The sequence below is a fragment of the Rhinopithecus roxellana genome, chromosome 3, assembly GCF_007565055.1.
Source record: "Rhinopithecus roxellana isolate Shanxi Qingling chromosome 3, ASM756505v1, whole genome shotgun sequence".
Classification (NCBI taxonomy): domain Eukaryota; kingdom Metazoa; phylum Chordata; class Mammalia; order Primates; family Cercopithecidae; genus Rhinopithecus; species Rhinopithecus roxellana.
This window is the reverse complement of record NC_044551.1, coordinates 130,631,405-130,647,081: the sequence shown is the minus strand read 5'-3', so window position 1 is coordinate 130,647,081 and position 15,677 is coordinate 130,631,405. Positions and strand designations below refer to the sequence as shown.

Here is a 15,677-nt window from a genome sequence, read left to right as displayed (position 1 = left end):
GGGCTTTTCTTAAAATTTACATTCTTGCTCACGCCTGTAATCCCAGTACTTTGGGAGGCTGAGGCGGGTGGATCACGAGGTCAGGAGTTCAAGACCAGGCTGGCCAACATAGTGAAACCCCGTCTCTACTAAAAATACAAAAAAAAAAAAAAATTAGTCGGGCATGGTGGCAGGTGCCTGAAATCCCAGCTACTGAGGAGGCTGAGGCAGGAGAATTGCTTGAACCTGGGAGGTGGAGCTTGGGGACACAGTGAGACTCCGTCTTAAAAAAGTAAAATAAAAAGAGAAAAAAAAAATTACATTCTTGGGCTCTACCCATGACCTTATGATTGAGAATCTCTCAGGCGTAGGCCTGGGTACATGTACTTTGAGCAAGATTCCCTGGTGAATCTGCTTCACCATGCAGCTGAAGAATCGCTCTCCTGTAAGGTGAAGACCAAGCCCCTTAGCACTGTCCACTTGAAGGTGTAGAGGACTGAGCACTTTGAAGTGCTGCTGCTTGGTGTGGCCACCCAACTTCTGGAGGGGCTACCGAGAGAGGGCTGGCAACTCCTAGAGCATTACTACTTTGATGACAAAGGTATAATTAATATACTGTTTAGTAATCGATTGCCATTTATTTTGCTAACTGATTTGGATAGGTGTATACATTTTTAGTAATACAATGAATTGTATTTATGAAGTTTGAACATGTGTTTATTTTTAGGATCTGGAAAGTTGGAGAAGGTGGAGAGGTATAACCAATCTTAGATGCGCACAAGCGGTTAAATGTGGACCTATCTGTGTGATTACAGGTATATCTACAGTGCCAAGTGAATAAAAATGAAGGCAAACTTTCAGATATGAGGAAAAGCTTCTAGGTAGAATCTGTGGTTCTACCTAGGGCATAAAATATGTCCTTCCAAAAAATAGGGCTCATAAAAATGTTCATGGCCAAAAGGAAATTAGGTCAAGCTTAGATCGATTTATACTGTGCACAATTAACATTTTAATAAGCAGGAAAAATGAATGCAGAATTTAAATACTAAATTTAGATAGGGATACTCATGTTGACTGATGCTCTAAAAAGATTGCAGAGGTACATGACAGCAACCCCACACCCAGTTTGGCTCTGTCAGGAGCTGGCTATATAATTTTAGACAACTCATTTAATTTCCCTGTGGCAGAATATTTTTTATTTGCAAAATGAGAGGGCTGAGTTAGTTGATTTCTAAGGCACCTTGTACTATCAACATTTTGTAAATATGAATTATACACTATTCATATTTTATATGAGCCCATATTGATAATGACTCAACTTCTTTTTGCTGCTGGATGGATGGATGGATGGATGGATGGATGCATGGATAGACAGATACATGGATGGATGGATGAATGGATGCATGAATATTATCAATATTCATATGAATATTTCATATTCATACACTATTCATATTCAATTAAACATTATTCATATGAATTATACACTATTCAGGGTAAAGAAAGAGATCATGGACATTTTACAGCTGGTACAACACTTTGGACTGCTTTGACTCATTGAACTGAACTTTTAAAATCAAAGTGATGTTTGGTTTTTAGTTAACCTTCTCCATAATTTTGGTTTGTAAAACTTCAATTAAAATTGTAAAATGTAAAAATAATCTCTCATGAAAACTTGCACAAATAATAGATACAATGAGAAAGAGGTAACAATATAATGGGAAGAATATTTTAATGTGGCAAATATAGTTTTCAGTCTTAATTTCTGAAAAAATTAATGTCTGATATATAAAAAAACACCCAAATGGAGACGCTGCCCTTTGTTTTAAAGCTCCTGCCATGTGGTCTAAAACCTGCATATATTTTTACCTTATTTAGTTAGATTTGATAAGATAATTTCATGTAAAAATTTTATCTTTGTTTCTTCCCCTTAGAAAACTTTGAACAATAACTTTCTTAACACTTTCTCTCAAAAGTGACTATTGCCATTATCAGTGGCTTCCTAGTGGTAATGTGGATACTTTTGGAATTGTTGCATGACTTTCAGAAACTCTTGAATGTTCATATGCTGTGTGATTTTTCAATAATTTAAAACCAGTAATAAGGCTACAGAGACTTCTTCTGTCTGGTGTGTTAATGATTCTTTGCAGCTATTTACACATTTAAAGTACAGTGGTCCCCTTATCTTCAGGAAATATGTTAGAACACCCCCAGTGGATGCCTGAAACAGAGAATTGTACTGAATCCTACATATGCTATTTCTTTCTATACATATAAAACTATGATAAAGCTTAACTTATAAATTAGGCCCAGTAAGAGATAACAGTAACAATAATAAAATAGAAAAATTATAATGTTATATTATAATAAAAGTTATATGAATATGGCCTCTGTCTCTCAAAATATCATACAGTACTATGGGTAACTGAAACCTTGAAAAGCAAAACTGCAGATAAAGGGGCAATGAGTACTGTACACACTTGCCATGAAACATTCATTCGTTTACGTTAAGCATAACATTTTTCAAACTCCAGACATGAGTTTAGTGAAAATTTTCCAGGTGGATTAAACTTAGAAGTAATTGTTTCAGAATTGATTTCAAGATTCACAGGAACCATTGAGTTGAAAAACGAAAAAAGAGGAAAGGAATTCCTATATTGAAATAGTTCATAGACTGTTGGGAAATATGAGAGGGGTTAGAGAATGAGTCCTTCACTGTCAAATGTTAAACCTGAGTCTCAGACTGTAGTTATGTGGAGTTAAGGTTTCCAGTGGGCCAGGGTAATGCTGTCCACTGATTGTTGACTTGGAACATGCTATTTCTTTTTTTTTTTTTTTTTTTTTTTTTATTATTATTATTATTATACTTTAAGTTCTAGGGTACATGTGCATAACGTGCAGGTTTGTTACATATGTATACTTATGCCATGTTGGTGTGCTGCACCCATCAACTCGTCAGCACCCATCAATTCATCATTTATATCATGTATAACTCCCCAATGCAATCCCTCCCTCCTCCCCCCTCCCCCCTCCCCATGATAGGCCCCAGTGCGTGATGTTCCCCTTCCCGAGTCCAAGTGATCTCATTGTTCAGTTCCCACCTATGAGTGAGAACATGCCTGAGAGGAACATGCTATTTCTAAGTGAGAGAAATCACCATCAGAAAACAGTGAGCCACAGGAATCAAATGTATTTCAAATAACACAAGGCCTCTGTATATAAAGGAATAAAATGTTCTCAAACTGTGAAAATATGCTATTTTGTTTAGGAGTGGGGGAAAATCTATATGATAATTGGGTTTTTTCTTTTTTCTTTTTGTTTTTAATGACTCCTTTGGGTCAAAGCCAAATGTATAATTTTCCCAGTAGAGTTGTTTCCATTGTCTAAAGCTTTTGACCCTATTTAGTTGTGCTTGGTCAAGTATTTTTACAGGAAAATATTCTCTGTATTCCCTCCCCGCCTTGTAAACTTGAAACAATAACATCTTAATACCATCTCTGAAACTTGCAGAATTTACTAACTCAAGCCTTTAGTCACCTTCCTTATTTTGGAAATGATCACTCACAATTGACTAATTGTGCCAAATAAATTTTGATTCCCAGACTTCTTATTTGAGTTATCTGATAAAATATTGCGGGGAAAAAGGCTGCCATTCTAAAATGGAAAGAAATACTATGCACTTTTGTAAACAAGCATTGAAAAATGATCTTAAAAATACCTTTCTTTTTTGATATTTTGCCATAATTGTTTCTTCTGCATCTTGGTTATTTTCTTCATAATAAATTAATTATAAAATAGTCAAAGTTTAACAATTCTCATTAACTTAGGTGTTCAAATTTATTTTGACCTTTTAATTTTATCGCACCTCTATCTGTCTCTCTTTTTCTCTGCATATGAATAATGTGTATAAATATATATGTATATATCTGCATATATTTAGCTTTTGAATCCATGAAGTAAATCAATTATGGTTCATTATATATAATTTTAAAAACTAATATGAAATAGAAGAAAGGCTTGTGGCAAGAAATGGCTTATAGCTATGTTCATTCCACATTGAAAACTATCAGACAACAAAATATGAGATGAACTAAGGAAAACTCTTTCATATCTCATACATCATTCCTCTGGGCCCACATTTTCTAGTCTCATCCCAATCCAGTGTCAGGTACATGAGTCATGACTCAGAACAGATATGGGAACACCTTCATTTATCCCTACAATCCATCCATCCATCCATCCATCCATCCATCCATCCATCCATCCGTCTATCCATCTATCTATCCATGAATCTGCCCATCCATCCATCCATCCATCCATGAATACATCCATCCCTCCATCTTGTTTGCAAGACCTGAGGAAACATGAAGGTTTGAAAGCCACCGAAGAATTTCAAAGATAATTTGTGGAGTCTCTAGGGAAAGCAAATCAAAATGGACCTAGTTGTATAACAGACCTAAACTTCTCCATTCTACAGTTTGTTTAGTGTGCTCCTTCCCAAATAATGACTTTCACCAGGAAATGTTTAGGGAATGAACAGAAAAAAGACAGACGTGACATTAATCTTCTATCAAAACACAAAATTCCCTAAAGCTTTCCTGGGACTGTATCAGACAACTAAATATAGACTGAAAACTGTTTCTGCCCCACCTGCACATCAAAAACAACAACAAAAAAGGGAAATCTTTTGTATCATCACAGACTATGATCACCTAGGAGAGCTCTCAGTTATGTATGCTCATTCCAGACACATTTGTGTTAATAAAGCCCCCATCTTACGTAAATTCCAAATAACTTCAGTATATTTCTGGCTCATAAAGGCCTGGGTTTCAATAAGAATAAGAATGTTGCAGTCATTAAAATGATTAAATGTAGTAACATTAAAACTATGTATTTTCCTCTCTGTAGTACATTATAGCAGTCATTTCAAATTACTAAGAACAAGGGATTCTAATAGAAGGTGGCATAGAATGTAGTTAAGTATCTTGGCTCTGAATCCTGACTACCTAGGTTCAATTCTGGTTATTCTACTACTAATTGTGTGATGTTAGGAATAAGTCACTTGATTTCCTTGTACTTCAGTTTTTCCATCATAAAAAGGAAATAATAATAATAATAGAACCTATACCTCATAAAGTTGCTGTAAAACAGATACTTCATAAATAGTTATTATATAGTCTGACTTAAATGCTAGGCATTACTATTATTTTCATTTTGGAGAGAAATCCCTGTGGAGTGAGATTTGGAACTTGATTTGGTATATTTCAGTATGCTGTAAGTTGCCGTGAATAAATATTACTAATCCTATCCCACTAGTGAAATGACTCAAGCAAAGGGAGACTAAGTGACTAATTTGAGTATCTCAACTAAATTAAGATGGAATTAAAGCCCAACAAACCATATCCATAGCTTTCCTACTTGGGTTTATCTCAGGGGGATATGCATTACAAATCTCAGCACTTATAACAACAGACTCTCCTGGTGAGTTCAAAATGCTTCATTTACCTTGATGTTCCCAGTATCACTAATATTTACTAAGCACCTATGGGAAGTATGAGACTGTCATCTAGCATTACAGTGTTTCCTTACTCTGTAGATAGAAAAACAAAATCAAAAGAAGACAAGGGCTTCATTGTCACTTCCAAAACTAGAGGTTTTCTCTGATATTACAAAGAAGTGTTGATTCTTCCCACTGCACTCCTTATAGCCCGGGGTTTTGTCACATAGATCACATGCTATCTCATTGCATTTATATTTAGCAAAGATTGTAAAAGATACATGCCTATTAATTCCATCTGTTTACCTTCATCTCCTAATGGTCATGTAGTAGATTTCTATAGTTCTTGGAATCAAAGCAAACATGAACTTCATTACAAAGCAGAGCTAGGATTTATTCATAACATAGCATGATGATAAATTCCACTTATCTCTTGAAACTATACATTGCAGCACAGGATATGAAGACAGCATACACTTTTCATACGAGTTATATTTTTTATTAAAATAAATGGTGATCATGTTATGAATTTTTAGGCATAAAGAATAACTTTTGTTAATATTACCAACACAAGAAAACTTTTAATTGTCTTCTAAATCTTAAGAGTTAAGAGATTTTAAAGCGAAGTTTTATTTTCAAATCTATCATGTTCACTGGTATAGCAGAACATATGTCATTAACTTCTCTAATTGTGAAAAGTCATCTTTTTCTCTTCTCATAGCTCTGAAAAAGAGTACAGTTATATAAATATAAAATAGCAGTTCAATTCTAACAGAAAGGGTTGGAAGTTCATTGGTTGTTTACATTTTTCTTTTCTCTTTTTCAAAGGTAAGCTTTGGAGAAATCTCTTTTTGCTAATCACTTTCAACAAATACATTGTATCAAAACAATCTACCATACCACCTCCAGTTTTGAAAGATACAAAATCTACCGCTGTCCTTTAAGCATTTGTACTTTTATGGCTCAATTCCCAGAGTAAGGATTTGGACACTTGTACTGTGGCAATAGCTAAGAAATCGCAAAAGTCAGATGTTACATTTTGATAATCATTCTACAAATCCATGCTCCATCAAACTAGACCAAACAGAGAATCCTTAGCACGCAAAACCTGCAAAGGAAGCAGTATTCTCCAATTTGGAATACTGTATTCTCCAATTTAAAATACTGCCTTCAAATATGTTTGGAAGTTGAAATAATTTCAATTTCCACTCCAAAGAAGAGGAGAATCATGACATAGCTCCCATCAGCTCATTAACCCCTTGACCTTTGCAAAAACATGAATTGTTGAATACATATCTAATGAAAAGTAATTTCCATGTTTTAGTTAGAAGCTAGCAACTTTGCAGTGGTTATAATTTTGAATAGAAATGAAACAATCTCCAAGCATGATAGTAAGTCAATTAAGAAGTACCAAAGTATTCATAATGCCAGCTATTAGCAGACACATTTTTGAAAACCTCAAGTCATTAATATCTTGCTAATTCAGTTATAGCTCTCGAAACCAAATTCACCTTTTCTAGCTGAAAGGAATGTAAAGGCCTTAAATATGAGTATGCAAAGTTATGTGGATACCAAATACCACTTTAAACACTGATTTGATGTTATTTCTTCAACCAATATAAAGCCAAGACAATATTCCTGTGTCACCCCAATCTTTGAATTAGCTTTAAAAGCAAGCTTAAACAATTTGAAAAATAAACCTCTCATTCATTCTCTATCCACAGATTTCTCTAGCCACACAATTCGTATGACTGCCTCCAACAGCAATTGAGAAAGTAGGCAGTGATAAACAAGCTCATACAATTTTGAAACAAACAGAATAATCAGAAGTTTCTCAGTATGCTTGCCTTTCACTTAAATGGAAAGCCAAATGTGAAAGGTCCAGAGGCTTTCACTAATTTTCCACTTTAAACTTTCTAATAATTACTAAGACCACTTTTTTGTTCAATAGAAAAATATAATTATTGAGCTATAATTATTCAAAGATAATCATATAAATCTGATATATGTTTCACCTTTAACTGAGATCATAGGGTAGCAAAAGAAATATAAGAAAATAAGAACCTGACAACTACTGAATCCTTAAAAAAAAAAAAAAAAAAAAAAAACTAAACCAATATAAAGCTACTACAATGTTTCCATTTCTCAGGCACTATATTTTTCATTAAAAATGATCATAAAAGGAATATCAATGTATTATACTATGTATCTCACAAGTAGATTACACCGTAAATTAAAAATTATCTGTATTAGAATCCCAATGCAACCTTCAATACCCCGTGAGAAGGCATTTTTCTAAGGTACAATCATACACCTAAACTGCCACATTAAGGCTGCCACAATCCAATGAGTAAACCAAAATATGTTACTTACCTTATTACAAATAAATGGCAAATTGCAGGCACTTTTCAGCTTGCAGCTGTCTAGCATAGTTGATTAGAAATGAACAAAACATCTTTCACTCCAGTGAGAGAACTGCATATTTAGACTTGCCTTTCTTCACTGAATACTGGCAAAAGAGGCTGTTCACCTCCAAGTGATAGCAACAGCCCTGCACGGAGCACTTGCTGCTCTGCACAGCAGCGACTTGGAATGAAAGTAAGAAGAACCCGTGATGTTTAAATAACGTAGCTTTAGATTCACAGGATATGACTCAACTCTCAAACCAGTAGGGGAAGAGTTTCCCATTGCAAAACTGTTAGTACAGATTACATAACAAACATCATATCTGGGGTCCTAAAATACTCACATTAAATATTAAAAACTTCACCTGCTAAATCAAACGTGCAGTTTTAGTAGTCAACCTCTTCCCCATGGCAAAAGCCACAACAGGAAACGAGAATAAAAACACTGCACAAAGAAAACTATTCTGCTTGTTCTCTGCAGTGAATTAATTTAATGTTATTAAGGGTGTGAGAACTTGCCAACATCTTCCAGAAAGATATGTAAAAAAAAAAAAAAAAAAAAGGAACACTAAAGTCACTAACATTCCCATCAGTATGAAAACAATTACAGAAGAAAATTCTATTTTAACATGCAAGAAGTGGCATGCTTTACTAACACAATAGAATCTCCTTCAGTAAGTAGAGAATGGAAATAGATCTTCATGCTTTGCTGTTGCTGTTCATCCCAGAGAAATCCTTTCCTACACTGTCATTACCTTGTGCTGCTAGCTCTGCCTACCTCACCAACTCAGAGTCCCCTTTTATTTGTTTTGTGAACCCTTCTAAAGGAACATGACTAATGATACAACTCCTCTAGTAAATGTGGCAATTTTACATGCTTTCTCCAGCACATGTTATCCCTTAACCCTGAGTTGTATTAAGTTTGATCAATATTGAGTTATTATATTTGGATATCTCAGTCAATAAATATTACAGACATAGATGCTTGGAGAAAAGTCTACTACATAAATTCACTTGCCATCAGCCTCTTCAAGGAAAAAAAGCTGAAAAAGTCCATGTTAATAACAGTAAGTAGGTTGAAACCAACTAGAACACGGCTGTTAGACATATACAGTGAAGCATACATGTAATTTAAAGTATTTTAGTGGTCACATGAAAAAAGAAACATTAATTTTAATAATGGTTACCCTAGTATGTCTAAAACATCATCATGTCAACATGTAATAATTATAAAATTATTAAATGTTTTATCATTTTTGTACTAGTGTTGGAGATCCGGTGTCTATTTTGCACTCGTGTTACATTTCCACTGGAGGTAGCCATATGCAAGTGTTCAATAGCCACACACGGCTAGTGGCTACCATAATAGCATAGGCCTGGGGTTCAAGGTTCATTTTCAGTCTTCAGGTGGTGGTTCAAATATTCTCTTTCCAGAACATTTAGGAAGGTCTTCCCTGACTACCTCCCCTGAAGTAACCTTTTCCAATTACTTTCTATCAGATGATCTTTTTTATTTCCTTTATAGTACATCACAGCTTGAAATGTCCTTCTTTATTCATTTGTTTACCTATTTATAGTCTGTGGTCTCTAACAAGAATGTAAGAAACCTGAGGGCAGGAATTTTGTTTCAATAGGCTATTGACATAGTCATCAATACATAGCAGAATTTAATCAAAAAATTATTTAATAAATGAATAAAATATGGATTTTTTGCTATGTTTTGGCAAATAATATAAAATTAAGAAATGTGTTCCTCATATCACTGAATTTTCAGCAAATACACTGAGCAACACTTTCTTGAATTGAGAAATTGTCCCCTTTTTAGAATATTAATGATCTTCTATGTATAACATGTTTCATTATCATATGCAATGCTATGAAACAACATACTTGTTTCATTAATCTAGCAAATACTTAGAACACTTTAATCCCAATGATGTAAATCTGGACACCATTAGGATGTCTATTTATCTCCTATTTACAAAAATGTAAAATCATTGCATACTATGCACAGAGCTACAACGCAGGGGTCAAGGATGGGCATGTGACCCACGCTGGTCTAGTAAGCATGCCAACCTCTCCACTTTTGCTAACATTGAGAAAGAGATTAAGTTTGTAGAACATTAAGAGTAGAACTGCTGGTTGTTGTATCTGCTACCACATTGTCTAAAAATGAGGCTGATGTAGAGAAAAACAAAGCCAAATACATGAAAGGCAGATTCCTGATAATACTACTGTAATTACCAGATACTCTTATGCATTACGTCACATTTGCCCTTTACTGCAATGATGAATATACTGGAATGTTCACTGGAGAATTACAGTAGTCAAAACAGGAAACCATGTAAGGAGCCCTAAACAGTGGAAGAGTTAAATAAATAATGGGTTAATCATACTAAGGAATACTACATAGTTATTTTCTTTTAAAGAATCAGGTTATCTAGATGCACTGAGATGCATAGCTCCCTAAAAGATCTTAAGCAGAAATAATATATTGTAGAAAAATATATTGTCCCAGTTATGAGTATATACATTTTTATATGCATATTCACAGAAAAGGGCCCAGAAAACTGCACACCAACTGTGGACACGTGGTTAGGTCTGGGAAAGAGATTTGAAGTAAGGAAGTGATGGGGGACAAAGAGAGATCCAACGTTTTGCTCAGTTTATTACCTCCTGCGTAAATCTTGTAAAATAAAAATGAATTAATGTATTCCTTAGGTAATTTGAAAAGAACATGTTACATTTTTAAAAAATTTTAATATTTTTTATTTCCATATTTTGGTACATTGTACTCACTCTAAGTGTACTACTCTCCTTTACTATTTTTTAAAACAATGTAATAGAAATGATGGTGCTCTTTTCTGTCCCACTCTCCATTCTTTACCAGCCCCAATTTATGAATACTCCAATTTTTCAGTCTGGTTAAAGTGAATGCCAAAGACAGAAAAGAGAAAAAGAAAGGGCAGAGAGAGACAGAGACAGGAAGCTGCATTAGAATCTCCAATGTACCTTCTAAAACTGGCCAAGGTCTTCGGGTGTTTTTTTTGTTTTGTTTTTTTGTTTTCTCCTGTTGGCCACCTGCAAGCAATTTTATTGGCTTTATAAAATACAGCTTGGATTTATTCAACTGCAAACATATCAACAGTCCAATGTTTATAATAATATGCTTTATATTAATTTAGCCTTGGATCAGAGTAAACAAACTTTTTTATTTAACAGCTCACTGAAACATTTCAGGCTTCTGAATTGGGTATAACAGTTGCTTTCCTAATTAACTCAAAATCTAAACCTTTTGTTGTTTTTTCTGGCTTGCTCTAGTCTTAAATCTTCACATTATCTTAGGCATGCTCATCACATCTCCTGCTTTTGTATTCCCTTAGATTTCCACAGTTTCAACCCCTTTTTAAAAATGACACAGCTGAAGGTGCTTAGAGTCTGAAGCAAGAGTAAGGGCTGTTTGACTTTTAGTATGACTAATGAGGATCTGAATTTATACAGTGTTGACAAACTGATGCCTGTTTGGCTCTATTTTATTCTCTAAGCCTAGTAACTTAAACCTCCTACATGGTCTGTTGACACCCTCCTTCCATTCTCCTTGCCTCTACTTAAAATTATGCCAAATTTGCTTCCGATTTTCTGGAAGAAGTAAACCATTATATTATTAGACACATCTAAAACCTCCATATATCTTTACCTATCTCATCCCTTCTTCTCTCTCCAAAAGTAAACGCCCTCCTGGGTTTGCTTGTATCATTACTGTATATCTTTTATAATACTTTTTATTATAATACTGTATGTCTTTTATAATACTTTTTATTAGATATGTGTATATCCATAAACAAGATATTATTTTGCACGTTTTATTCTTTATACAAATATAATAGTGTATAGATCCTTTAAATCTTCTTTTTTTCTTTTTGCTTAGCATTATCTTCTTAAGATTTACATGTGGTTCTGCTTAGTTTATTCATTTTAACTGGTGTACAGCATTCCAATTTATGTATCCATTCTCCTATTAATAGACATTTAAGTTGGTTCTAATTTATTACTGTTATAAAACTATTATAATGCTTGTACATGTGCATGTATTTGTTTAAAGGTGAATATCTAGGAATGGAATTGTGGGGTCATACGATATGCACAACTTCACCTTTACTAGATATTTCCAAACTGCATCCCAACATAACTAGGCTAGTTTACAATTCAACCAACAGTGTATAAGAATTTTTGGCCGGGCGCGGTGGCTCAAGCCTGTAATCCCAGCACTTTGGGAGGCCGAGACGGGTGGATCACGAGGTCAGGAGATCGAGACCATCCTGGCTAACACCGTGAAACCCCGTCTCTACTAAAAAAGTACAAAAAACTAGCCGGGCGAGGTGGCGGGCACCTGTAGTCCCAGCTACTCAGGAGGCTGAGGCAGGAGAATGGAGTAAACCCGGGAGGTGGACCTTGCAGTGAGCTGAGATCCGGCCACTGCACTCCAGCCTGGGTGATAGAGCGAGACTCCATCTCAAAAAAAAAAAAAATAATAAAAAAATAAAAAATAAATAAAAAATAAAGAATTTTTGTCGCACCAAACTCTTGTAAACGATCTCCATAGTACTGATGATCCAAGATGCTGAAATACCAAGGGTCTTGATATTTCTGTTTTTTGTTTTAGATTGGTATCAAGTCTCAATGTTTTAATTTGGATTTCCCTGATTACTACCAAAGTTGAGTATTTTACCTTATTATTGGCCTTTTTTTAATTGAGTTATTTGCCTTTTCCTGACAAATATTTAAGAGGTCTTTGTAATATTTTAAATATTACGGTTCTATTCCTTTGTCAATTATATGAGTTATAGATATCACCCTTCTGTGTATTTTTTTTTACCATTGCTTATAATGTCCTTTGCTGTTGTTTTTAAATTTGTGGTTTAATTAAAAAATTATTTTTTTCTCAGTTATTTACCTATAATTCTTGAGTCAAAAATATAAAAATTAAATGTTCTTTGGTCATTATTCATGAAGCATTACCAACAATAATATTAGATTGCATATCTAAAGGGGAACTGAGAAAAATTTCTATTTCTTCTGAGTAGTTCAATTAATCCTTACAGGGTACCTGCTATGTAACTCGTACAGTATTAGAGGTTTCAAACATGAAGCAGACCATAGAATCAATACATACATTTATGGACTAATTGAAGAAAAAGACTTGCAGGCAGACTGATGATGATGATGATGATGATGATGATGATAATGAAATGGAGAAGTAACCATGTGCCAGAGGTTGTGCTGATGCATTATTTAATTTTACAGTAGTGTAAATAAGATGGAGTAAATTTTAGTGTAAGAAATACAAACACATGGTGAAATCCCGTCTCTATTAAAAAATACAAAAAACTAGATGGGCGAGGTGGCAGGCGCCTGTAGTCCCAGCTACTCAGGAGGCTGAGGCAGGAGAATGGCATAAACCTGGGAGGCTGAGCTTGCAGTGAGCTGAGATCTGGCCACCGCACTCCAGCCTGGGCAACAGAGTGAGATTCCGTCTCAAAAAAAAAAAAAAAAAGAAAAAAAAAAGAAATACAAATAAGATGCTGTGGATACAGAGAGAAGAGAATATGTTATAACCTTGCATCCTAAAGATCATTCAAGATATAAAGTGGTCAAATTTGAGGTAGTATGAACCTGTGAGATATAGTAAGACCTTGAAATGACATTTCTATCTTCTCAAGTCAATCTATTTTCCCAAACCAATAACTCAGAGATTAACTGTCATTTATTTAGAAAATTGGTAAGAATTAAAGTGGGAACAAGTTATTCATTTGAAGAAAAAAATGCTTTCTTGAGAGACAAGTTCATTTTTTATAATCAGTAATCCAATCACATAATGAAATTTTTTCCATTTATTAGAGATGGTGAAAATTTAAAAGCCTATAGTTCTTAGGAATCCTAACAAATGGTGCATATATCTTCCTGTATCTGATTATTAATTTATAACATCAAAGTTAAAATAAACTCTTGTTCCTTAAAGAAATCCCATGGTAAGTACATTTGCAAACAATGCATCCAAATGTATCTCTTTTGTAAATAGAGATGTTCACATGATGTTTCTCTCACCGAAGGTTATATCTGTAGCTCTACAAAAAGTTCAGAAAGTGAGAGGGCTTAATATTCTTCAGCCAGGAGGAAGAAAGGGCTCTTCATCTAGAAATAGAGAAGCATGGCCAGCAATGTCACAGATTTCCTGAGGCAGATTAGGAGTATCCCACTTCCTTGAGGCTATGTAGTTTACACTTCAGGCTTCATATCACTGTAACCCTCTAGGACTTGCAAACTAAGATGTGTTCCCCTGCTTAGGGGTGACAGTAAATTTGAAAATGAGCAAATAAGACTGCCATCTAAGAATTAAACTTTGAAATAAATATATAGCAGGTCAGCACATAGATAAATAAAGGCAACTTCAGTTGTCAGAAGGATGCAAACTCAAATGCCTGAAGGCACACACATTACCAGTAGGTAATGCAGATCAATGTCTTGGACCTGGCAGAGACCACGGTGAACTGAATGAAGGCAGCACTCAAATTTCCTTTAAAGAAGACAGTCTCTGCTCAGCTCCAGATGGTTGATCAGATGTGGGAAGGGGCTAGATCTCTGGATTTTTTCAAGAAAGGCTACAGCTCTGGGTTGTTACATGAATATTCCTGATTGAGACAAACAAAAGCTTTTAAAGGCCAGATGTGTCCCATGGACAGTCCGTCTCAGACCAGCAAGTAGGCAAAAAGCAGCCTTGGAAGTAAGCATAGGCAGTAGTCACGGAAACACTGGGGTAGGGTTCCAGAGGCATGCCCCTCCATATTGTGGCTCTGCTTCTCTCATTCCATTACACCTGTGGGTCTGAGAACAGTCGCCCTTCTGATTCCATGCTCACCAAGCTGCTTTCTGATACAAATATGGGAGCCTATCTGGCATGTCTTTAGGGAGACCTTGTATAAAACTTGAGGGAGTTGAGGAGCAACTCAGCAGCTAGGTCTCTCCTTATAAATTAATAAACTGACAGCCAGGTTAGCGATTTGCTCCCCATGTGGTCTGCCTAAAGGAGCAAAATGCGCTGGGTGGGAAGATGAGCCACCCATCTTCAGCTGTTTCACTTCTCATTGTAAATGGAAACATTGGCATTCTGATTTCACACATTAGTCGTATGAGCTTCATTAATATGAGTCCAGTTTTGGAGGACAGATGGGTTCTGAAGCTGCTGACAAGTGTGGTTTCTGGGCTCGTGGGGCTTTGGACCAGACCATAGACAGTGGGAAATTCCCTAACACAACGCCACCCTACAAGGCCCAATTGGGATCTTAAGTAATTGATCTAACTTCTCACTTACTCTCATTCTAACCCCGTGGCCATTCATTTCAAAGCATCCTTATCTGAGTCTCTAGATGTTCAGAAATGAATTTGAAATGTGAAGTTAAGAATTGAAGATACGCCTTAATGAAAAGGGCAGAGAACTCACAGCAACTAAAAAATATGTGTTTGTAATCATTGGCACCATGGAGCAGGCACTCTGCTATGTGCTTGCCATAGACCATCCCACTTAATCCTCAAAGAAACTCTGTGAAGCAGGTACTACTCAGAGCAATTATTCTGTCTTACAGACTGATGCTTACGGAGGTGAAGTAATTTGACCACATGTACACAGCTAACAAGTAGCGGAGCTGGGATTAGAACCTGCATCCTCAAACACTATAACTTGTTTTCTGTACATGGTATTTTATTTCACTATTTGTACACCAAACATGCATTTTGCATTT

General features: G+C 35.3%; 1 protein-coding gene across 3 annotated transcripts in view; it reads right to left on the bottom strand.

Moving 5' to 3' along the window:
• Nucleotides 1-15,677, bottom strand: part of MCTP1 (multiple C2 and transmembrane domain containing 1) — a 606,741-nt gene that overhangs the window by 388,866 nt on the left and 202,198 nt on the right. For 2 of the 3 annotated variants that reach the window (XM_010380611.2, XM_030927232.1), the window contains exon 1: nucleotides 7,850-8,045. The exons of the other annotated variant lie outside the window; for it this stretch is intronic. In XM_010380611.2, the coding sequence (XP_010378913.1) occupies nucleotides 7,850-7,906 (57 nt within the window). In that variant the 5' untranslated portion in view covers nucleotides 7,907-8,045. Of the gene's footprint in view, nucleotides 1-7,849; nucleotides 8,046-15,677 lie in introns of those variants that run through there. 3 annotated transcript variants of the gene reach the window in all.